This window comes from Eptatretus burgeri, chromosome 3 (genome assembly GCF_056783735.1).
Source record: "Eptatretus burgeri isolate ZD-2024b chromosome 3, Ebu_testis_v1, whole genome shotgun sequence".
NCBI classification, from domain to species: Eukaryota; Metazoa; Chordata; class Myxini; order Myxiniformes; family Myxinidae; genus Eptatretus; species Eptatretus burgeri.
In genome coordinates, this window is record NC_140963.1 from 98,217,181 (window position 1) to 98,242,899 (window position 25,719).

The 25,719-nt window shown below is 41.7% G+C and overlaps 1 protein-coding gene across 8 annotated transcripts in view; it reads right to left on the minus strand.

Moving 5' to 3' along the window:
• MCTP1 (multiple C2 and transmembrane domain containing 1) overlaps positions 1 to 25,719 on the minus strand; it is a 265,879-nt gene that overhangs the window by 32,240 nt on the left and 207,920 nt on the right. For 6 of the 8 annotated variants that reach the window (XM_085874635.1, XM_085874633.1, XM_085874640.1 and 3 more), the window contains 5 exons: positions 24,950 to 25,024; positions 24,128 to 24,247; positions 11,213 to 11,329; positions 10,789 to 10,845; positions 4,417 to 4,526 (listed from right to left, as the gene is read on the minus strand). In XM_085874635.1, coding sequence (XP_085730761.1) covers positions 4,417 to 4,526; positions 10,789 to 10,845; positions 11,213 to 11,329; positions 24,128 to 24,247; positions 24,950 to 25,024 — 479 coding nt within the window. Of the gene's footprint in view, positions 1 to 4,416; positions 4,527 to 10,788; positions 10,846 to 11,183; positions 11,330 to 24,127; positions 24,248 to 24,949; positions 25,025 to 25,719 lie in introns of those variants that run through there. The other 2 variants (XM_085874636.1, XM_085874637.1) reach the window with 2 other exon arrangements.

Genomic DNA, 25,719 nt, shown 5'->3' on the forward strand with positions numbered 1-25,719 from the left:
AATATTACTAAATTATGTAGAATAAATAATTTGTTCTGTGTCAAATCAACACAAGTGTTAGCAATGCACAGAACATAATGTGCCACCTGAAAGTCACGAGTAAAGAGTATGTGACAACTCATTTCAAGAAAATTTTTAATTCGTCCAACCTACGCACTTTCTTTACCTGAACCATCAACAAACATCAAGGAGAATCAGCAGCAATTCAAACATCAGCTGCAAAGGGTCATGGATATTCACGTCACCAGCACCAGAACTTGGGCACCAACTGAGTACAGTTTTTGCAAGATTTTGACTGCCCTCCTCCCTGCAATCTTTCAGGTCTGTGGCTTTTTCAGGCCAACTATTCTACTATTCATACTCACCTACTATTCATGGACACCCTTGGACCTTTAACGTCCACCAACTAATGCTGGCTGACGGAAAACCTATTTTTAACATCTATCCGAGAGACGGCATACCCAATGATATGTCATCCATCCTGCGAAACACCAGGACGACAGTTTATAGTGGGACAGAGATTAGAATCCAGGCGAGACAGCTCAAAGGCGAGCGTGAATTCCGATATATAGGGTGTCCCAAAAAATATACAACTTTTAAAATGCTTCGTTTGATCCTAAAAAAGCAGTAATTTTGTCACTAATGCTTCATTTCTTGTTGCTGAGACCCTGAAGTTTATTTTGTTATCAAGCAAGCGCCAGAAAAATGCCAAGACTGACCGTACAACAACGGACGAAAATTGTTGAACTTTGGCACCAGACGAAAATTGTTGAACTTTGGCACCAGACGAAAAGTGTCATACAGGTGCAACGGTCTTTACTCGAGACATTTCAGTATCCACTTGCACCATGCACCAAACTTACGGACAATACAGTGCACCATTGCAAAGTTTACCAATGTGGGAACCACCTCTGACCTTCACAAGGGTCTGGGATAATTTGTTAGTACTTCTTTGAAGATGACCAGGGACGCACTTGCACGATAAGCCAGAGGAACTATCGTGAAATGATTCAGGAATTCTATCTGCCTGAGCTACGTACTCAGGTCCGTAGGAGAAACAACCTGATCCAGATGAGAACCCAGTGGTTCCAGCAGGATGGGGCACTGTCCCATACAGCCAGTGAAATAAGGCGTTTTCTCATCCAACATTTTGAGGGCTGCTTTATCTCCCTCTATGAAGATGTTGAGTGGCCACCGTATTCCCCTGACCTTACTCCTCCAGACTTCTTCGTGTGGGGGTATCTCAAGGACAGGATCTATGGAAACCTGAGGCCTCAGACTCTTGATCAGCTGAAGGAAAACATCCACCGAGAAATCCAGAACATTCCTCAGGAAACGTTTCCCAAAGTGATGGAGAACATGACAACGCGTTTGCAGGCAGTGATCGGACAACGTGGAGCCTACGTCGAACATGTGGTCTAAAATAAAACGATGATTCTATACCAAAATTTAAATTTTGGTGGCAATTTTGGCATTGGTAAAATAAACTTCAACCTTTCAGCTTTCTATCCAGCCATATATCTTTTTTTTAAATATATGTTTTGACCATCCTCTTTGCAGATGAAAAGTTGTATAGTTTTTTGGGACACCCTGTATAGGCTAATCTGCGTGCCGGAATTGCACACTTTCTTGCTACAACCAAAGGAAGTTCACCAAACAGTCTGGCCAGCATGCTTCAGTGAAATTTGTGAAGCAGTATGAATTGACGGCCGAGTTTTGTTCATCAGTGTGACTCCCCCCAACCCTGTCATTTTATCTATTTACAGCACATATAAATGTGTATTACATAAGTCATTGAATTATTTCACTTAATCTATGTTCAAATTTTGGTGCAATTTGATATTGGTAGGGTGAAGGTCCCTTCGACGAGTACAGAAGAGAAGTTTCACTCACTAGTTTATGAATAACACTTTCATTTGTTTCTCTTTGTTGGTGCGATATCTTGAGAACACTTAAGCCATGAAAAGTTGAAGTGTTGTACATTTTTGCATCCTATTCCCACACAGAAATGAATCCATGTTGGGCACTTCCTGTTCCTAAGATCCTGAGTTCAAATCCCACTCGGCTGTTGAATTAATACCAGGTGGGGTTGACTCTGCCTGTCATCGTTCCAAGGTCGGCAAAATGAATGCGAGCATGCTGGTATCCTGTGTCTTTGTGGTGACCCGTCCAGGATTGTGTCCAATAGCCAGAGACTCTTAGGCAGCACCAACGCTCTGGCACAGAGTATGGTCCCAATGGATGGACTTCAAATGTGAATGATGTCATAAATGAAGCGACGTCACAAACTGATCTGCGGCACGCGATTTCAAGAATGCAGGATCGTGTTTTGTTCCACATTTTCAAGAGGACATTAAAATTGAGATTTTTGAAGAACGTTGTCATTTGTAAATTGTACAATTAATTACAAAGGTGGAAGAAAAAAAAACAACAAGAAAGCACAAAACCAGAATCAGGGTTTCAGCTTTCCCACTGTATCCCCGACAAAAAGAATTCCATGAAACCCGAAATTTGGGAAACACCTTCAATGTGGTGCTTGGAATAAGTAATTATTTATTCTGCACCGGTGAAGTTACAAATTGTGACAACAAACTACGACTACAATTACTTTAGTGGACCCAATTATTCTCACCTTCTTATGGGGTTGGCCGGCAAATATTTTTGGTCCAATTACTATCACAAACTCAAGAAATGGCGGCCCAGGCCTAACATTCGACACCAAGCTGATTTTGGGTAGGTATTTGTAAAATGTTCAGGGTATTCGTGATAACATGCCAACTCTTTGCGAAAGACACTGTGGGATCTTTAACATCCACCAAGTAATGCTTGTAGACGGAACATCAAGCTTAACGTCCATCCGAAGGACGTCACACTTTGTGATACAATTACACCCTGCCAGTGAAGCACCAATCCGGTCTGGAATCAAACCCAGGTTAGACAGCCCTAACTCCACGCCATCCTGTCTGATACAATCACATCATCAACAAAGTGATATTTGAAATTACTGTATGTTCCAATCGTGGGACTTCCATGCTGTAGAAAGACCTTCACGGCAAAGAGTCGGAAATAAGCGATTCGTCATCTTTGACAGCACGTCTTAAATGATGTCAGCATTGAAGCGATACCTTAAATTGCTATGTTTTAATGAAATTAAAAAAAAAATGCAATCTAATACAAAATTCAAAAAGTTTACGCAGATTCACCAAGTGAGGTCAGCAATAACTAAACGTTGGTGCAATCTTCTCACAACGGCGTGCCGAACGGAGCAGGTTCACGTGTTCAGGAGAATTCTCACTCGTCAATCTATGACTGATGCTTTCATTTAAAAATTAAGTGTTTTTTTTTTTTTTGGAAGATTATGTTTAATGATACATATCATTTAGTCCATCTTTCAAGGCCAAAAAGATTAGCTCTGCCCGAGGGGTTTTAATCTGCAGAGCATCAATGACTTTCTCACTCCCTTTTGCATCCATCCACTGACATCAATTTCCTCCATGGCAAACAGAACTAAAGAAGAATCCAATGAGATTATGTTTAATTTTATTAGAATCTATATTTCCTTCCATTGGTGGAGCCTTGGCGTCGTTCTTTCACGATCAGCCAGTTTCTCTGTGGAGGTTTGCTTCGCGTTTATTCAATGGAACGTTCATTCAGCAGGCGGCCACATTCAAATTCAATAGAAAAGGCAGGCCGGTGTCCATGTGGGATGGCGACAGGAAGCTCAGTCATCTGAAATATAAAGAGAGTGTCATGTGAAGACCATGACATGGCCTCTAAAGATGCCAAAGGGTGGTGATTCATTCGCCCAATGAATGATTGAGACAGCACCGACACGTACTGCTAATCCAAGTAGATGTCGAGTGACTTTCTGAGAGGTTGTTGCCTTTGGGGTAATACAAGGAGAGATCTCTTTCAAGATTGGTGAATTTAGCTTGATGAAGACTGCTATCTTCCATCTCATTGACCATCCCATTGATTGATCAATCTAGTTTGACCATTCATCAATCCAGTTCTAAATTTATAATCCCTTTGATAACCTGCCTACTCGTCATGGAAGACACCGTGGGATCTTTAAAGTCCACAGTCTAATGCTTGCAGACGGGCCATCCCATTTAACGCACACCTGAGGGACGAACAACCAACATATTGCTCTGTCTTTTCAAAATTAAACTCTTGATCAAATTTGAAGGCCTTGTCCTGCCCGTGGTTTATGCACAATCGTGAGATCACTCTTGAAAGAAAAAAAAATGCACAAGGAAATAAAATCAAAACAAAAGACTTCAAATATCATCTTAAAAAGCATTACACATGGGAGATAAAATAAATGTGAGAAGTCACAGATCCTGTAACACTATCACAGCTACCCACAGCAGAACATGTGCGAATAGCTGTGCGCACACTGTCATTCTCACTCACTTCTTGACGCGTTCTCCAAGTGAAGCCAGCTGGCCCAGCATGTTCTGCACACTGATACACACCTCTTGCATGGCATGAAGCTTGTCTATTAGTCCTTTTCTCTCTGAGTCCTGAACAAAACAATAATATAAATAACTCTCTTGGAAGAAACAAAGCTAAACAATAGATTTCAAGGTCCATTGTGTGTGTGTGTGTGTGTGTGTGTGTGTGTGTGTGTGTGTGTGTGTGTGTGTGTGTGTGTGTGTGTGTGTGTGTGTGTGTGTGTGTGTGTGTGTGTGTGTGTGTGTGTGCATGTTCGATTGCTCATGCCATTACGTGCAAAGCGAACACAGATTCCAAACGCCTGCCCATTAACCAAGAACCCCCAAACGCGTTGTTAAGACGGCACTGCCATCTAGAGGACAAAGTACACTTTCTGTCAAGAGAAAAGGTCCAAACAATCATTTATCTGACAGCAATTTCACACTTTAGATATCGGTTACGTGTCAGAACATGCAAAACTAATTTCCATGTCGGAGGGAGGCAAGGGGGGAACCAAATGTTTCACTCGGTGGATAAGTGCTGAGCATGCAGTTAAAAAAAAAAAAACGGAATACAGCGAAATGACATGAAAGTTAAAGACTCATCTAAAAATCTGATATCAGAGGTCCAGTTACTTTTTTCATTTTAAATGCAACTGTTTGACATTCCCAGATAAGTACATAGCTCATGATTCTGGAAACCGAGGTGCAAATCCCATCGAATATAGAGGATAAATCCTAAGGTGATGCAAGTCCAAAACTAGAAGGGCACTTGGTAGTGTGTATAACTCCACCAGGCTGATTAGTTTACGTTTTGTATCTCACTGATAGGCCAGATCTGGATTCGGACCTGAACTAAAATGTAATCAGCTTGTTCTTGTCACCTCACTCACCCACCAAGTTTCGTCCAAATCCGTCCATAATTTTTTGAAATATCGTGCTATATATATCGTTTTAGCCCGATCACTCAATGGTGTAGAATCAGTTTAAAAAATTCTCGGAGCTGGATTTGGATTTGGATCTTCTCCAAAATCGAAACAATTCTTCCTCGTTACATACTCAAGCTCTCCACAAAATTTCGTCCAAGTCTGTCAATGGCTTTTTGAGACGTTTTGTTCACAAACACACAAGGGTGAAAACATAACCGACATCCTCCTCCGGTGATGGAGATAGAGTGAATGGGAAAAGCTTTCCCAAAAACTTGAGGGATTTGAACGCAACTTTTGGCACGATCCAATCAAAATAATTTATTTGTCTGTGTATATTGCATCACTTTTGAAAAGTTTGCATTAGTTTACTGGTGATAAAATGGCCCACCTGGGTGATGTGGCCATCATTGCTTGGCAGGATGTGTGCGCACAATTCACATCATTCCGTACATAATAATATTCTGTTGTTTACAATAAGAGATGAAATCAAAAATTCAAAATATTGAAATACCTTTGCACACTTACTCAACCTGGTACTTCATCGAAAGTTCGAACACTTTCATTGAATCAGAACTTTCTCACCATATACATGGTGAGAACTCCATCTGGTGTTTCCACTATACAAACAATTATTTCCTCCATCCATAGCGGTTGCCTTTCGACGATCAAACATGAACTCTCTTGTTCTTAATATCAAAAGCTTTCCAAAAACATATCATTTGAATGCTAATTTTATTGAATATCAATAAAACACAAGCAAGACAAAAATCATGTGTTACCGTATGATTGTGTGCTGTGTCGTAGACAATGGCAGTGACAGACTCAATCAGCACACATTGTTTTACCGCCTGCTGTTTTGTTCCCATTGGTGCTTTAAACCCCGTATTACACGTATGGCTCAGGCTGCAAAGAGCTGTTCCCAGAAGTCCAATTTGTTGGAGAGCTGAAGAAGCTGAACCTTTTGGCTAACAATGTGCTTGAGATAGGTATAGCTTTATTGAAAAGATGTCGAAACGTTGTTCTTCAACTGACAAATGTTACAGCTTTTTCACCATCCACCCATGCCTGCATGCCAAAAGTCCTGCAGCATTGTCCTTGCCCACACCACCCCCCCACACACACACCCTCCTCCTCTTTTCATATTATCTCTTCCATTCCAACCTTCTTCTCCTATATATATATATATTTTTTTTTTTAATGCAATCTCCCATACACTTTCACATTCCTTCTCCTTAGACTCAATAACATGGAGATGGCCACAAATGATCAGACCATCCATATCCTTCCTTTATCACCAAACCTTCTCTGATCTTATCACACATATTCCATGCTTATGAGTACGGTATAGCTATTAAACTGATGATCTTCACTCGCATTTTCCTCCCTGTGACCCAAACGCCATTTAAGAACATTAAATCAAGCCATTGTGGAGCAAACGCGAGTATTTTCTAATCTGGTGAAACATTCGTGAACGACTTTCTTAATATATTTTTGGGGGTTTTTGACTGTGAAAGACTGATTATTCCAATGTTACATCTGGAAAATCATCCACTTGATTTTTGTTTCAATTAATTGCATCATTAATAATTATCAAAGTATCGTAACACGGGCCATCGACTCTAAAAATTGTTCTGTTCATTCAAGCTACTGTCTGATAGACTTACAAATAACATATCGAGGATTGCGAATTACAGTAAAATACAGACACTCGTTGGTATTATGGTTAGAGCGTCCGCCCCTAGTCTGGTCGGTCAGTGATTTGAGTCTGACATTTAAGATAGTAGGTGCTCCTTCCTCAGTTGATGCTCAGAATTGATAGGATAGAGCAGGGATAAACCCTGTGGGTTGGCATTCCAAGTGGGCGAGTTGGGCGGATGGTGTATTGGTGGGAGGGAGTGATTACTCCACGATAATTGCCTCACTGACTGTGGAGTGACATCGTGACATGTCGTTGTTGGCACCCAGAGTGCCCCAGGAAATTACATCACTTCCCTTCAGATAACAAGCCGTTTGTCTGATATTTCAAAAGATGTCCCCATGTTATCTTGTGGTTGTCTGCATGTATGTGTGTATGTATATGATTTGTGTGACAGCTTTTCCCTGAGCCTTAGACCCCTCAAAAAAACATACAATTGGTTATATTAGACAATATAATGGTGCTTGGCAATAGTTGACAATTTTTATATGGAACAACAGAAAATATTCTGAAATTTTTTATCGAGATTCAAAGACCTTATTAACCTCCGCCATCTTTGAAGATGGATGGAGGTTACTGTTTTCACCCCTTTCTGTTTGTTTGTTTGTTTGTTTGTTTGTGAACAGTATTCCAGAAAAACTCCGCGACGAATTTCGACGAAACTTGGTGGGGGGGTTAGGTATGGTCCAAGGATCATGCCATTAAATTTTGCACTTGGTCCCCCCCCCCAAAAAAAAATTGTTAGAGAAAATTTTTTTTTTTGCATTTCTACATGTTTCAAGTGATTTCCAACCCCCCCCCCCCAAAAAAAAATAGAGGAAATTTTTTTTTTGCATTTCTACATGTTTTAAGTGATTTCCAACCTCTCTCCCCAAAAAAATTGTTACCCCCCCAAAAAAAAATTGTTAGAGAAATTTTTTTGCATTTCTACGTTTTGATTTCCAACCCCCCCCCCGCAAAAAAAAATTGTTACCCCCCAAAAAAAATTGTTAGAATTTTTTTTTTTGCATTTCTACATATTTTAAGTGATTTCCAACCCCCCAAAAAAATTGTTTGAGAAAAAAATCTTTTTTTTGCATTTTTACATGTTTTCAGTGATTTCCAACCCCCCCCCCAAAAAAAAATTCCCCCCCCCAAAAGAATTTTTTTGCATTTCTACATGTTTTATGTGATTTCCAACCCCCCCCCACCAAAAAAATTGTTAGAGAAAAAAAAAATTTGCAACTTTTTTTCAACAAAATTTCGATTTTTTTTTTTTGCATTTTTACATGTTTTAAGTGATTTCCAGCCCCCCCCCCCAAAAAAAATGTTGGAGAAAAGAACTATAACTCTCAGCACTGTTGACATCATATTTAATGAATAAGATATAAGGTTCACTTGAGTGATCCAGCAGTATTGGCGGCGGAGGTTTTGCACTCTCCCGAGTGCTCCCCCTCTAGTTTTTGTTCTGCACAGATCGAGAGCGAGAGAATGAGTGCAAACTACTTCAGCATGCAAGGTGATACAAACTTACTGAGTGTGACTCACAAAGGAAAACAAACTCATGTGTAGGACTCGGTGCATGATGAAGAAGATGAAGAAGAAAAAGTTGAAAAAAAAAAATCGAAGAAAGCCCCGCGTTTCAACCAAAATCCTGAAAGCGTTGTTGAGACAGCAATACAGATTGTGCCCCCATTTTGCATTTAACGTTGCTACAGTGAAAGACCTACATTATCCCAGCTGAGCTAATTAGCACTTGTTTACAGGCAGAACCAAGAGGGATAAATAGCAAAAGTGCTCAATTTTCACATCTGCTGCATCAGTGAAACCAATTATGGTACAAATCCTCCCATAAATACAGGCAGGCACCCTGCCACCATTTCTGTATGGGGACATTGGCAGCAAGCAACAACAATTAAAAGTTAACAAACACTATTAAACGTTAAAGAAACATAATTATCTCAAACATCATAGACTCCTTTAGTGCTGTTTCTCAGCTTAAATGATAACATACAGAAAGCACAGTCTCTTTTATTACCCTCCAACTGGTTAAAATACGAAAAGTTTCCTTTACTAATTATGTTATTTTCCTTTTGTCTGTATTCTTCTCATTGCCAAGATCTCAGCTTAAGAACAGAAGAGAAAAAGGAGACAAAGAGAGAGAGAGAGAGAGAGAGAGAGAGAGAGAGAGAGAGAGAGAGAGAGAGAGAGAGAGAGAGAGAGAGAGAGAGAGAGAGAGGGATCGAGAGAGGGATCGAGAGAGGGATCGAGAGAGGGATCGAGAGCAAGAGAAAGAGAAAGACAGACAGAGAGAGACAGAGAAACAGAGACAGAGAGAGAGAGACAGACAGACAGACAGAGAGAGAGAGAGAGAGAGAGAGAGAGAGAGAGAGAGACAGAGAGAGACAGACAGACAGACAGACAGACAGAGAGAGAGAGAGTGAGAGAGACAGGGACAGGGACAGAGACAGAGACAGAGACACATGAAATACAAGCAGCTGAGAGTCTCGGTCCCCCACCTTTTGGGGGTTATGGGAAATAGATCTGTGTAATATCAATGCTACATATTGAATGGTTAAAATCTTGAACGTTTTTTGAAATATCGCATACATAAGCCAAGTTACTGAGTGAGATGTTTGCCATGGCAACATAATTCAGCCAATCACTGATGCGATCTAATCAGATTGAGATAATGTCATGAGGAATAGATATCTGCAATGTGAAAGCGAAATGTTCAACATTTTTTGAAATATCACGTACACAAAAGTACATGGACGGATGATCGGTCAGTCAGTCGGTGGATTGGTCGGCTCATTTTAATGTCCCCCATCTCCGACCTTGTCGGAGGGGTGGGGGACAATAAGCAACAGGGAAAGGTATATTAATTAAGACAAAGAAAGAAAAAAAAAAAGTTCACCTCACAGTGATCTGTTTACTTCAAAAACAGAGATTGCAGTCTTTGTCGAGTCCTACTGGATTATTACTTCTTTTAATGGCCTCAATTATTTCCACCTTCTTGTGGGGTTGGCTGGGGACATTCTTCCCAAGTCTTCCATGAACTGACTGGTCAGACCTGATGTTTGACTGAAGGTGTCGTGAATTTAGAATCTCTTTCCAGGGTGCCGTTGATAACTCGCCTACTCTTCCTGAACGACACCGTGGGATCTTTAACGTCCACCATCTAATGCTAGCAGACGGGGCACCCAGTTTAATGCACACCTGAGGGACGGAGCACTTTGTGATGCCACGCTCTGCACGCGAAGCACCAACCGGACAATTTGGAGTCAATTCAGGAATCAGACTCAGGCAGAACAGCCAAAGAAGAATAAGTGAGCCATCTCCGCATTATCCTGTCTGACAGTTGTAGCATTTCAAAATGCATAATAATCCTCAAATTAACCCCAAATCTGGACTTCAAATTGTTCCCAAGTGCATTTAAATCGAGTTGCACAATAATTCGCACGGGACGTTGAAAATGTTCTCAGAATGACATTGCATGTAGTTCAACAAATACCGACGGGTTTTAAAATTATTTTTTAACACCTGAGTAAGAAAAATATTTCTTTACTAACTGCATATATGAAGCTATATATTGTGTCGAAAAACTTCAAAACAATGTTTGTGTTTCATGGGCTGCGTCTCATTCCGAGAACTTCTCAACGCCCCCTTCATATATCGTGCAATTTCAAACACCTTAGTGGCTTTTTAAGGAAAAATTCATGTTTTTGAAAGATATATGTGATCCAACCTTGTCATCCTTTTCATCATCTTCTTCTTCGTCCTCCATCATAACACAGTCAACCTCCTAATAAAGACAAAGCAAACATTTTCTATTGTTCTGGACAAAGACCATCCCTTTTCTTCAAAACACCATAGCGGACTCTTTCGACAATGAAAAGAATTGTTGTCTCAATAATAGGTTGAAATAACCAACAATCAACGTACTGTATTATTTAACACCGGTGTTCCGTCCTTTCAGATTAAAATGAATCAATTGAGAAAATAAAGATCAATAAATCAATGTTCCTTGAGGCCCACGTTCAGGGCTAAGGTTAGTGTCGGGCTAATATGGCCGTGTCCTTGCCAATTCCTGAACACACCGGGCGAGCACCTGTATCCCCTGGGGCTACAGGGGTTAATTACGTGAGTTAAAAACGACAGGTGGGCCGTACAACAGGAAAACCTCCGTCCTTGGTCGTCGTCAGCAGCAAGTAGTTCTTTCCCAACAGCAACAGCAGGACGAGGGGCACCATGTACAGATCAAAGTTCCACACTGCCACGAGAAAGATCTGTGGGGAACATGACAGGAGTAGTAGTAGTAGCTGAATAGTTGGGAAGGACCTCCATATCTTGAGTACCAAGATGCCCATTAAGCTCCCAAAACATTTTGATTTTAAAGCTTCCTTAAATTCCTGATCTTCTCATCATAATTGAGGCCCGTGGACCTTTGAAGGCAAAAGTGTGTTTGCACATTGTGGGGCGCATATCTACCTAAGAAGCAGGTTTGTTTTGGTTTCGTGTTTCACTTGCACAATGGTTGGATTTTTTTTTTTTAATGTAACAGCTGTGTCAGTAATCACACTAATTATCCTGACCTTAGACATCTGGTGGTGATCTGTGGAACGTTTCACAATGAAGTCAAAGGAGTCCACCTGTGCGCAGTGTTTTAAAATGTTTGAATCGCAATCCAAACAAGACACAAAAGGAAAAAATGTAGAAACGCTTCCAGGGTAACTGAAGGATGGCCGTTCGATTAGTTCAATGTCTCATGTGACATGTAACCTGTAACCTGAACAGTATGCCTCTCAAACATGCACTCCATTCCTATCCGTCCCCGTTTCCTTTTTATACCAACCTCCCCCCTCTGCCTTCACCAATTTCAATTATTCTGCAACTTGCCATGAAAGTTGCAAAAGCGATTACTGCAGGACTCTGGATAATCTAGGAAGTAACTTGCAAAGCTCAAAATTTGACTTAGAGGGGCCCACGAGCAACGTTATATTTGTATACATAGTCGAGGCTCGTGGAGGAGCAAGAATTAGTACACTGAACAGATGACGACACAAAAGGACAAAAGGAACAGTACAGAGAGGGGGGAAACATCAACGGCAGAGTTGAAGGCCAATATAGAAGAGCAGAGTTGGACAAACAATGAGTGGGGGAGGAATGAGGTGCAGGAAGTAACATATAGGGTGGAAAATATGGATACAGAGGGAAACTCTCAGGAGGGAAAACTGGAAATTTGGAATCAGGAGAGATTGAGGTGGCGTGGGAAGGAAAGACATTAACAAGGGTAGTAAAGATCATTGTTTTGGATTGCTGGTGACCTGAGATGGTGAACAGCTGTCCTGAAGATGTGGAGGGAAGAATGAGATTGAAGAGAATGATGAACTTTGTTCCAGAGGCAGGAGAAAAGAGGAATGAATGAGTGGAGGTGAGCTGAGATCCTGGATTTAGATAGTTTCACCAGAAGTGAGTTTATGGTGAACCGTGTGAGTCCTGCAGAAACCTGGGGGGACAAAGCAGAGAAAGAGCAGAGGGTGTAAGACCAGTAAGTCGGTGGGAGAAGACAGAGAGAGACCACCGACTTGTCTGTAACGGTGTAGTGACAGACCCATAGACTCAGCATAATCATGGGAGATTTCAATAATCTTAAAGGCCTCGGTGTCCACGGCATCAAGCTGAGCAAGGTGTGAGGCAGGGGAGCCAGCTGAGCAGTACTCTACCAAGCTGCGGATGAAGACCTTGTAGGTAGAAATGAGTTCAGGTGTGCCAAGGAAGGACTTTGTATAAGGGAGGATGCCCAGTCGATGCCTGGTTTTAAAGCTCAACTTTTAAATGTGTTTTCCCAAAAAAAGATCATGGCTAATAGCGAGATCCAAGAGTTTGAATGACTGAACTTCCTCAAGAGAATTGTTAAGGAAGTATATGGAGGGAGGGGGGGAGGGGGGTTGCCAGACATTCATTTTAGAGAGAGTGAGAGTGTAAGATTTGTCAGGATTAAAAGACATATTCAAAGTGTTTGACCAGCTTGTGAATCTGTCAAGGTCTGAAGGGAGTGAAGAAACTGTTGCCTGCTTGTGTGAAGCATGAGGGATGTCATGGCAGAGGGTGGAGTCATCAGCAAATAGATAAAGAGGATTTTCCAGAGAGTCAGAGAGATCCTTGATGAAGATCAGGAATAGGACTAGACCCAGACCACTGCCTTCAGGCACTCCAACCTTGACAGAGAGAGAGAGAGAGAGAGAGAGAGAGAGAGAGAGAGAGAGAGAGAGAGAGAGAGAGAGAGAGAGAGAGAGAGAGAGAGAGAGAGAGAGAGGAGATGAAAGGATTCTGTTGAGTGCCACACTTTGGCTAGATGAAGTCAGTCAGCCATGTGTAGAGTTGGCCTTTGATGCCAGAGGCAGAGACTTTGGAGAGCAAGACAGGATGCCAGACTGCATCAGAAGCACAATATATGTCCAGAGAAACGGCGCTGATCTCATGTCTGAAATTGAGGGCCTCCGTAATTGGTAGGTGAGTAGAAGCAGCATGTCCAAGGTGGAGTGACCAGGTCTGAATCCGAATTGATGTAATCCGAAGTAACGGAGTAATCCGAAGAATCTGAAGTAACATACACAGAAGATGGGGTTGTTGGAGAAAAGAAAGGTTTTCATATCAACTGCGATGATGGATTTCATGACCTTGCGGATGATTGGAAGAAAGCCGATAGGACTGTTGTTAAGGGGAAGTAAGTAAGCTGAGCGTTTTGGGAAAATGCTAGCAAGAATGTAGTTAGTGTTTCGGGCATCTGCTCTGAGTCTGGGAGGTCAGCGGTTAGATTCTGACCATGGCCGAGTCGTATCAAAGACTTTATTAATGGTACATACAGCTTCCTTGCTTAATGCTCAACATTTACAGGATAAAGCAAGGACAAATCCCATGGTTTGGAATCCAATGGGGAGGGTGGGGTATATTTCTCTAGAAATGCCCTGTGGACTACATTGAGGAAAAACGATGCCATTACATGGGGTGACCAGCCCCAGAGTGCTCTGAGAAGTTACTTTTCCTCCAGTTAATGGCCATGTGTTGTGCCTCATGTTAAAAGTCAAGTTTGGTGTTGTGTGTGTGTGTGTGTGTGTGTGTGTGTGTGTGTGTGTGTGTGTGTGTGTGTGTGTGTGTGTGTGTGTGTGTTTCTGCTCTACTATGGGCCCTAGACCATGTAGAAAAAGGATCAACTAGGAAACGTTTGGAACATTTCAAACTGGAAGGATTGTGTTGTAAGAAGAGATGCCATTTGAATAACACTCTCATTTCAACGTCCTACCATCTCCATCTCTTCAAAAAGAATTCACACCCCTCAGCTTTTGTGACATTTTGTTGTGTTACAGCCTCAATTTAAAATGGATTAAATTTTAATTTTTTTGTCATCCATCGACACAAAATACCCCATGACGACAAAGTGAAAACATGTTTTTAGAAATCTTAGCAAAATGATTAAAAATGAAAAGCTAAAATGTGTTGCATCAATAAGTATTCAACCCTCTGAGTCAATACTTTGTAGAAGTGCCTTTGGCAGCGATTATGGCTTTGAGTCTTTTTGGGTATGTCTGTATCAGCTTTACACATCTCGATTTTATCCTATTCTTCCTTGCAGATTTGACCAAGCTCTGTCAAGTTGGATGGGGAGCGTCGGTGAACAGCAATCTTCAAGTCTTTCCACAGATTTTCAATGGGATTCAAGTCTGGACTTCAGCTGAGCCATTCAAGTACTTTCACGTTCTTCTTTTGAACCCATCCCAGTGTTGCTTTGGCTGTATGTTTGGGGTCATTATCCTGTTGGAACGTAAATTTCACCACAGTCTGTCTTTTGCACTCTGAAGCAGGTTCTCTCAAGGATTTGCCTGCATTTGGCTCCATTCATTGTTCCCTCCATCCTTATAAGTCTCCCAGTCCCTGCCAATGAAAAGCATCCCCATAGTATGATGCTGCCACCACCTTGATTCACAGTATGGGTGGTGTTCGATGGGTGATGAGCTGTGGTCAGTTTCTCCCAGACATGGCACTTTACATTCATGCAAAAGAGTTCAATTTCTGACTCATCAGACCACAAAATGTTTTGCATCATGCTCTCAAAGTCTTTCACGTGCCTTTTTGCAAACTCCACGAGTGCTGTCATGTGCATTTTTCTCAGGATTGCCTTCCATCTGGCCACTCTCCCATAAAGCCTAGATTTATGAAGTGCTGCAGAGATTGTTATCCTTCCAGCAGGTTCTTCCATCTCAGCCAAGGAACTCTGTAGTTTTGTCAGAGTGGTCATTGGGTTCTTGATCACCTCTCTGACCAATGTCCTTCTTGCCCAGTTGCTCAGTTTGGTCGGACGGTCAACTCTAGGAATAGTGTGGCTAGTTCGATATATTTTCCATTTCTTAATGATGGACCTCACTGTGCTCTTGGGAACTTTCATCACTCTATAAATTGTTTGGTTCCCTATCCTAGATCTATGCCTCCTCACAATTCTATCTCGGAGTTCAATCGACAGTTCCTTGGACTTCATGGTAGAGTTTCTGCTCTGACATGCACGTCAAATGTGGGACCTCGTATAGAAAGGTGTGTTTTTTTCTAAATCATTTCCAATCAACTGAATTGGCCACAGGTGGACTCCAATCAAGTTGAGACATCTCAAGGATGATCAAAGGAAATTGGATGCACCTGAGCTCAATTTGGAGTGTACGAGCAAATGGGTTGAATACTTATTGACGGAAGACATTTCAACTTCTCTCTTTGAAGTAATTTGTAAAAATTTCAAAAAACAGGTTTTCACTTTGTCATGATGGGGTATTTTGTGTAAATCTGTGTTAAAAAATTTAATGAAACCAATTTTAAATTCAGGCTGTTACAACAAAATGTGACAAAAGTCGAGAAGTGTGAATACTTTCTGAAGGCACTGTATATATCTGCAGTATCTCCGTCTGTCTCTCTACCTCTATCTCTCTCTCTCTCTCTCTCTCTCTCTCTCTCTCTCTCTCTCTCTCTCTCTCTCTCTCTCTCTCTCTCTCTCTCTCTCTCTCTCTCTCTCTCTCTCTCTCTCTCTCTCTCTCTCTCTCTCTCTCTCTCTCTCTCTCTCTCTCTCTCTCTCTCTCTCTCTCTCTCTCTCTCTCTCTCTCTCTCTCTCTCTCTCTCTCTCTCTCTCTCTCTCTCTCTCTCTCTCTCTCTCTCTCTCTCTCTCTCTCTCTCTCTCTCTCTCTCTCTCTCTCTCCCTCCCCCCCCCTCTCCGATCTGTCATTCTCCAGTGGACGTAAAAAAAATCCAACAGTACCTTTTTGAAAGAGTAAAGCCATTGTGTCTTGTACTAACTCCAAATTCCTGTCCTGACCTGCGGTAGGGAGCACCGCAATAACAGCATAGCCAGACCTCCCAGAAATGATTCAACCAGCAACCAGATATAAATGAAATGGATTTGTCTGTCTTTGTGTACAAATTCTTCATTCTTTGAACATTATTTCTCAGATGTGTTTGGTTTTCTTTTAAACTAGGATTAGCATCCTGTAGCCTATAAGCGAGTGGCTTGGTTTCCTTTCGGCTTGCAGCAAGGATTTATTATTTTTTTAATCTCATGAGGACATTCCAAACTAATTAATTGCCCTCTGACCAACACTTTTGCCATCTGGTATTCCCTTATGACAGGAGCGATGTCGGTTTAATGTGCAAGGTTTTTGCATATGCCTTTTAATTGTTTGCACAATAAAACGGGTATTAAAAAGGGCATTTATTGTGAAAAATGCTGACATCATTGTGTGACTTCAGAGTTAACCAAGTGTGTTACAGGTGAAACATATTCAACCCATCTGAGAGCAGATTTGAGAGATACGATTGGCTATTGAGTTTGAAGTAAATACAAAGAGCCCGATTCCTTTGATCGCAAATCAAGAGAGTATTCTACATCACGTGTGGATGGCACCCTGCACTGGTCTTGTGGATTCCCCAATAAGGACAAAAACCTACTGAGCAGGACAATCATTGTGGGTCTACTGATGCCTTTGCATTTTTGTGGTTAGTTGTCATCAGCGGGGAGGGGGGGGGGAGGAGGAGGAGGAGGGTTCTTCTTTTTCTCTTCCTTTTGGTTTCTCCCATTTTAACTCACCGTGACTTCAATCCGGTGAGCTTATGCAATCAAGCAGTGTCCGTAGGTAAGTCAGTGAGTCTGTCAGTGAATCTGTAAACACTTCAGTAATTATTGCTTGAACCAAACACACGATATTTATGAAACGTGGCCATGAGTTTCATATCTGATGCGCAACGAAGGTGTATTGACTGCATCAAAATCTGCACTCATTAAGGGGCTGAAATCAGGTGTAAAAGCCGTCACACCTTGATGTTTTAGCCAGGGTCTCAAAATGTATGTAAAATGCTGGCGTACGCTGAACTATTGATGTTGAACTATTGAACTAATTTTTTAATTTTTGGGCGTATAATAACGTGTTGGACATATGCATAACGTATTAGTAACGTACACAGAACGTTTTAATCACATATAGACAACTTATACCAACGAATGCTGAGCGTGTTGTCGGTGTTCACAACCTATGCCCAACGATAGTCAAACTTATGCATAGCGTGCGGCAGCGTATCGCCGACGATCACGTGGCGTAGGCTATTCATAGGCTGCGGCTCGGCGATTCAAATCATAACCGCACTAGACATCGAAGTGTGAAGCTGCTGTCACACCTTGACGTTTTAGCCAGCGTATACCGACGGATGAAAAATTTGCCGAACCAAGCTGGCACACGTTGAATACGTTTCCTACTGGATAAGTTTTGTATACGTTAATAGCACGCTAGCATACGTCGTAGTACGCTGGCATACGTCATAGTATGCTGGCATACGTCGTCATACGCCGAGTACGTCGAGAAATTTTCAGCATGTTGAAAATTTCTCGACGTACGACACACATTCCGCATACGCTGGCATAAGTTGTAGGCATGTTCCGCATACGCTGGCATAAGTTGTAGGCACGTTCCGCATATGCTGGCATAAGTTATAGGCACGTTCCGCATACGCTGGCATAAGTTGTAGGCATGTTCCGCATACGCTGGCATAAGTTGAAGGCACGTTCCGCATACGCTGGCATAAGTTGTAGGCAAGTTACGCGATCATTGACACACGTTGACACACGTTGACACACGTTACGTGTACATTACTCATCAGTCGAAACACGTCGAGGTAATGGTTAGCGTCAGTGTTCCAGACTCCACGGTTTTTTTTTTTCCTCGGTATGATGGTGATGTTGACACTTCGATTTCTAGTGCGGTTATGATCTAAATCGTTGAGTGGCAGCCTATTAATTATATTATATTATAACTGCACGAGAAATGGAAGTGTCAACATCACAATCATACCGAAGAAGAAGAAGAAAAAAAAAACCAGGGAGTCTGGAACACTGACGCTAACCATTACATTGACGCGTTTCGACTTATGAGTAATGTAAAATTAACGTGTGTCGACGTGTGCCAACGATCGCGTAACGTGCCTACAACTTATGGCCAGCATTATACGGAACGTGCGAGTCATACGCTGGCATACGTTGAAAAATTTCAAGCATGGAAAATTTGTCTAACACATCGGCGTACTACGATGTATGCCAGCGTATTACGACGTATGCCAGCATGCTCTTAACGTATACAAACTTACCCATAATGTATTCTACGTGTGCCAGCGTTTTAGCCAAATTTTGCATACGTCAGGCATACGCTGGCTAAATCGTCAAGGTGTGACAGGGTCTTAAGAAGCTGATTGGGTGTGTGAGACTTGGTGCAATTTGAGTGGCTCCTGGCAAGACTGAATAATATCTCGTATCGGCTTAATAAAGGTTGATATTCAAAATCTGATTCCATATTTAAGGATCGGAACTCGTGGCCGAAATAATTATGTCGAATTTCGAATGAAATTGGAAAAAATTTCGGAAAGGTCAATTTTTTTCTCACCCGATATCATTAAATAATGTGCTCTTATATAAAATATGAAATGAACATAGAGTACAGTGGTGGACGTGATGTAAAATGGCTCCAAAAATATTTTTTTTCATTCTTTTAAAGGTAATTATTGTTTTCCACCACTCAGGGACACCAGTAGATTTTACTTCCATGACCCCGGCTGACAGGAGGACCTTGTGGTACGCACACTCACCTCTAAATTGTCTGGCCAGGTTCGAATCTCGACTCAGCTATAAAATGTCGGCCCGGTCTTTCAATGTATGTGTCGTCCCTCCAATGGACGTTAAACTGGGCGTCCTGTCTTCCGACAGTTGATGGACGTTTAGATCCCCATGGTGTCATTCACGAAGAGAGGGTGAGCTATCGCCGGCACCATGTCTAACCAAAGATATCACATTAATCAGCATCGAGAGTGCTTCCATTCAACCAACCATGTGACCAAATTCTGCGCATGAACACAATTTTGATATTTTATGACGTCATTGACTGTTGCTCCTGATCCGGGTGAGCTTCAGGAACCGTGGTCCTATTTTTACTTTGGGTCACCACAATGCTAGTTGATCACATCTTCCCCATCTCCTTCTGTCAGTGAACCATTATTCTTCGAATCCCACAACTTCTAAATCTCTCACGACCACATCCTCCCATCTGGTAGAGCCATCTCCATCAGTGGTCTCACCACATACTCTCTCTATCTCTCTCCCTCTCTCTCTCCTCATCAGATGACAAACCAATTTAATCTCTTCTCGGCTAATTTCTTCAATGCTTCCACAATCTTCACTGCCCCTCTGATGTACTGGTTCCTAATTTTCTCCTTTCTTGTCATTCCACACATCCATCTTGGCTTCTGAATCTACAACTTCCACAACATTCCACTGCACTTCCTCCAATTATTACAAGCAGAACTAATCCGTTGCTTAATTTCCATTTCCCTATTTCCATCTTCTGCCACAACCGACCCCAGATATGAGAAGCTACTCACTTTCTCTAGATCTTCACCCATCACAATTACACTTTCAGACCGATCCTCTTCCCTAAGCTCAAACTGATAATCCATATACCTTATTGAGTCTTTGGTCTACTCATCTTCACACCACGATTTCCAGTGCTTTTCTCCATTCCTCCAGGTACTCGGTCATATTCTAATCATCTCCACCACACAGCTCAATGTTATCTGCAAACACCATTAACCATGGCACATACTATCTCACTTGTTCATTGAGAATATCCATGACAATAAAGAGGAGGAATGGGCTCAGTCATACATACTTCTCAGGGAATCCACAAATTCTTGTACATCTCCAGACTTCCTCCAAAGGCACCTCGTCATAAACCTTCTCCATTTCAAGGAATTCAAACTTTATGTTGCCTTGACCTTCCCGGTATTTCTCCATCACTTGTCCCAAGACAAAAAGAGCATCCATGTTGCTTCTTCCGGGCATGAATCCGAATTGGCCTTCATGGATTTCCAATAATTTTTCTCCATCTCTGATCTCTCACTCTCTCCCATATCTCAAAGGCGCATGGTAGGAGTTTAGTTCCTCGGTAGTTTTTGCATTCTTGGATGTCCCCCTTTCCTTTATATATTGGTACCAGAATCCTTTGCATCCATACCCTTGTAATTTCGTCTCTTAACATAACACAATACAGTGTTGAATGGTATATTCAGGACCTGGACCCCATATTCACCGAGATAGGTCCATACGTCCACTGGTGTCTCATCAGGTCCCACTACTTTGCCATTTTCCATTCCTTTCAATGATGTTCTGATCTATTCCAAAGTAATGCTAGTTCTCATTCCTCGATTTACAACTACCTCTTCTGTCTGTTTTTCTTGGTTATTCTTCATTCATAAGCCAGTTAAAGTATTGACGCCACCTCACCTTGATGTCATCCTCTTTCACTAGAGTTACGCCATCTGCATCCTTAATTGTATGGACATTTCCCACATTTTTTTTTTACCCCGACGTTTGACTGTCAATAGGAGGGGTTTTCAAATTGTTTTCTCCTCCTCATCCTCTTCACGTCCATGCGCTCTGAGTCACGTGTTCCAGCGCAAAAGCTGCTGTTGGCCCCCCCCCCACCACGTCAGTCAGTTGCCCAGCAACAAGCAGACAAAGGGCAACTCGGTGGAGGGATTCAACATTTGGGCGCTGGAGATGGTTAGCAACAACAATGGTTATTACTGAAAAGCGAAGTATATTTTCTGTATATACTTTGCAATAACAACACGAAAAGGAAAATGTTTTTACAGCCTTGGAATTTTCAAGCTGTAACTGGTTCATTCAATCAGGGAAATGCACACATATTTGGCTGTAATGCTGGAAAGCAGTGCACTGCTAATTCTGTCAAATATGCATCAACAGGTGTATCTGAGATTCCTGGATCTTCCCAAAGTGTTTCGGTATGGAAATCATCAGTTCAGGATTGACTACCCTCATCAGTATACAGGGATGTTGTGTAACTTGTTTTCACAGCCTGAGTTTGGGAGTTACTGTCTGTATGACGCCATTCTGACATCAATGCACTTGTCAACGTGTGTGCTATTCAGTTGAGGATCCATTTGTCGGAAGTTTTACCAGTCTTGCAATACTGGATGATGATTGTATTCATTTTTTTAGATTTTCACAGCAGAAATGCTGCTGGGTACAGCATTGGAAATGGAACCTCCATTTTGGTGAGTTTTAGAAACATTCAGCATTTCATTTCTTACACTCATAATTTGAGACAATCGCTTGGCATGTGTGCTGAAGGTTGCATATTTGAAATAGGTCAAATGGTGTTCACAGAGAGTGGAAAGTGAGCCATTTTCAGAGCGTACCTATTCTGTGTCCCGTTCATGTATGAGGGGGGAACAAAGTTTTGGTGACGGAGTCGGTGATGGATCTTTAATTTCACCTCAACCCTTCACAGCTGCAAGGACTACAACACCTGCTAAAACATATGCCAACGTAGTTTGTGACTGGGCTACTCCTGTTACGGCTACGACTACAACTGGTAAAAACATATACGAGCGTAGTCAATGATGGGACTAGAATTAGGCTGACACGTCAAGCCGTCAGAACGGCTACGGCGACAAATTCTGGCCAGGTCGCAAATGGCAATGGACTCAGTACGGAAAGTACACCTATTTTGCAACATTACAAATGAAATAAATAGCTGTGCTGGCTATGGGGATATCAATAATGTATCAACATATCATATCAACTATGGGATAAGTATCATCAATATCATATAGTAATCAACTTTTATTTGACACCCGATCATTCATGGTATTCATTCTTGTTATTTTTTTATATTATCTGGTAATAGGCTGCCCAAGTATCAGCATCATTTGGTAATCAGCTTTGATTCAACGTCGGGGTCAATCATGGTAATCAGCTTGTTGTTGATCTACCCCGAGCACCTGCTATTCTGAAGACGCCATTTTATCCCTCTTTCGTATCAAGAATTTCATCTACTGTATTTCTTCCAAGACCAGGGATCTTTCTCCAACAATCACTTTCTTTACATTTCTTTTTGCCTTTTTCTCCTGTTCCTTATCATATTTAAACCCTGCTTGCACTTCTTTAACAGTGCCATCTTTTCTTGAACTGCACTTTCTGTGTTTTCATTCCACCACGAAGTATATTTTTCCAGCCTTCCTCCTCCCTGATGATCTTCTATACACTTCTTCACCGGTTTTCCTAATCCTATAGTTTCACCAGTCTTCTACATTGTCTGTCACAACTTCTTCTAATTCTCTTAGCTGTCTTTCCATCTGCTCTCGAAATTTCTCCTTCACTTCCAGATCTTTGAGCTTCCACCACCCGATGTTCTGTCTACTTTACTGTCTACTTTGTTTTCTTTACCATCAGCTCTGCCATCATCACTTTGTGTTATGTGGTCAGTGCATTGCTTGGGAAGACTTTACAATTATTTGCTTCCTTCACATATTCTTTCCAAACCATGACCTAGTGCAACTACCACCACTGTAATAAGTTATAAGATGGTTCCTACATTTTTGACACAAAGTGTTGAGTATTACCAGTTGGAACGACACGGCGAACTCCAAGATCTTGGCTCCTTGTTCATTTACTTCTCTGAGACCGTGTCCACCAAGGATATCCTCAAATCCCACTCTTTCTCTACCCGCACGTCCATTTAGGTTTCTTGCCACCACTAATCTGTCTCCACTTGGCGTTGTTTGCATTACATTGTCCATGTGTTCCCAGAATTCTTCTTTGGCCTCAGGTCCACACCTACTCCATGGTGCATAACAAATGACTATGTTCCATATTTCACCCCTGATTTCTACCTTTACTTTCATTATTCTGTCACTAATTATATCCTCTGCCAGCACCTTGTCCTTCATTTATTCACAGACTGCTACTCCAACACCATTTCTTCTCCCATCCTGTCCATGCATGGTCATGAAGTTAATATCCACTACCAATTTCTCTTTCTTTGTTCCCCTTCGACTTTGTTTCACAAAGACATGATTTGCATTTTTCTTTCTCATCATCGGGTTGGTTACTTCACTACTTATTCCTGTGAAGTTACCAACATTTAGACATGCTATTTTAAGTTTGGTCGCCATTTCACCTCTCTTTCTAACTTTCTTATTTAGACATTTCCGTCCACTAGATGGTAACCCGTGTTCATTTTTCACAGCATCTGGGCAAGGATCCTATGCGTCACTTAGAGGGCACGCACTAGCACGGTTGCCATTCCCATTCATATCAACCCTCCTTTGAATTTGGCGGGTAGTTTTATAGCCGGATGCCTTTCCTGCTGCTAACCCTCCCCATTTATCTGGGCTTGAGACTTGCACTGATACAGGCTACATTGCCTGCACCAGTGGCTGGTGGGGGTGGGGAGAGTCTCTGCCGAATAACTTTTGCCATCCATCATGGTAGATACTATCGTTTTGTGTATGCCATAGTACAGATCTACAATGATAAAATCTACTCAAAAAGTTCACGATGTTGAAACTCAACTTTGACTCAAATTCGTACTCATCAAACTGATGTATTAAAACAAAAGGATATGCAAAATGCATTAAACAGCACCAAACAATTTGATCAACTACATAAAATTGGAATGACCATCTCACAGGACCGAAAAGCAACTCACAAGAAAGGCAGCAAAACTGCGCTGCGGACATTCCCATCGGAAGCAGCTGTTCACGTACTGGATGGCACCCACAACAGCCATTACGCAGCCTCGAGCACGAGAGAAGTTTTTCAACATCAACTGAAAAGGGAACATATAAACTGTAATAATGGCAGCAGAATGAGAACACTGTCAATAAAGAGACTATCTACATGTTAAGCAAGTAGATGATAAATTTACACAAGGAAGAGAAGAGAGAAGAGAAGAGAGTAGAAGAGTTGGGAAGAAAGAGGAAAATGGATTTGAAGCTAGCGTCCTCCTAAGTTCAGATCCTGCTCGGCCGTTGAATTAATACCAGGCGGGGTTGACTCGGCCTGTCATCCTTCCGAGGTCGGCAAAATGAGTACCAGCTTACGAGGATGATTGGGCCATTCGAGTATCCTGCATCGGAGTGGATTGTGCCCAATAGCCCAGGAGACTGCTTTGGCAGCACCAATGCTCTGCACCAAGTATGGCCCCAATGGATGGATGGATAGGTACATAGATGCATTGGAGATAGAGGGGAATGGGGATATTGGCTTGTGTGGATGGTAGGTAGCTTATGTATGTGTGGGTAACAATGCTGGGGTTGGATAGCACAGGCATGATTGGCTGAATGGCCTCCTCCCATGCCAAAGGTCCTTGTGTATAATATAAAGTGAAGGATTAATGATGTATGGATTGAATGAGTTGACCGATAAGGTGGATGCCTAAGTAGATGGATGGATGGATGGGTGAACACTTGTGTGGTACATCAAGTAAGGTTATATTGTTCTTCCTCTGCAAGTGTAACTGAACACTTACCTGCTTAGATAATTTGGGTTCCGCTTCCAAGTACTTGATTTCTTTCGGACGAAATGTTCTTAGGCTCGCTTTGATCTATGATAGAACACAGTATATGTAAATGACGACAGTTTCTAACATCAAAGAAGAGTGGAAAATAAGAATAATAACATGATATTTGCGATCACAAAGTGATCGCCAAGGGAAAGACTCTCCCGGCACCCACAATCCAATGATCGCCATATTTTTTTGGACTGCCATATGACCTTGACCTTCAACATTTAGGGACAGAGTGTAAACTCAGAAAATATGTCCCCATCTACAAACTATCCATAAAACTCAACATCATGAAAATCGAAGGAACATTGTTCAAGTTATGATTTAAAAATGTGTTTTTGTTAATCAGGTCACATTCCGAAAAACGTAGGTCAAGGACACTAATCAAAATCAGGTGCACCACTTCAGTGCAGGTCCACTATGATGATGTAGGAACATCTTGTAAGACCCAGTGGTCTTTGAGACTCATTGAGTGATGACAAAAAACAAGTTTTTTTTTTTCAGACCGCCATTTGACCTTGACGTTTAACTCGGTGGGGTGTGATAGAAAATAAGTGTAAAGGTGCCTTGCTCTAGGCTATCTAGAGAGGGCAATTTCATTCCGTTCAGACTAAAATTAGTTGTGTTGTGGTCACAAATGTAGCATTTTCTATAATTAGGCCATGAATTTAAAATTAGGACAAGGTCAAAAAATGCAAAATTTAATTCTGAAAGTCCCAGCCAGCTCCAAGATA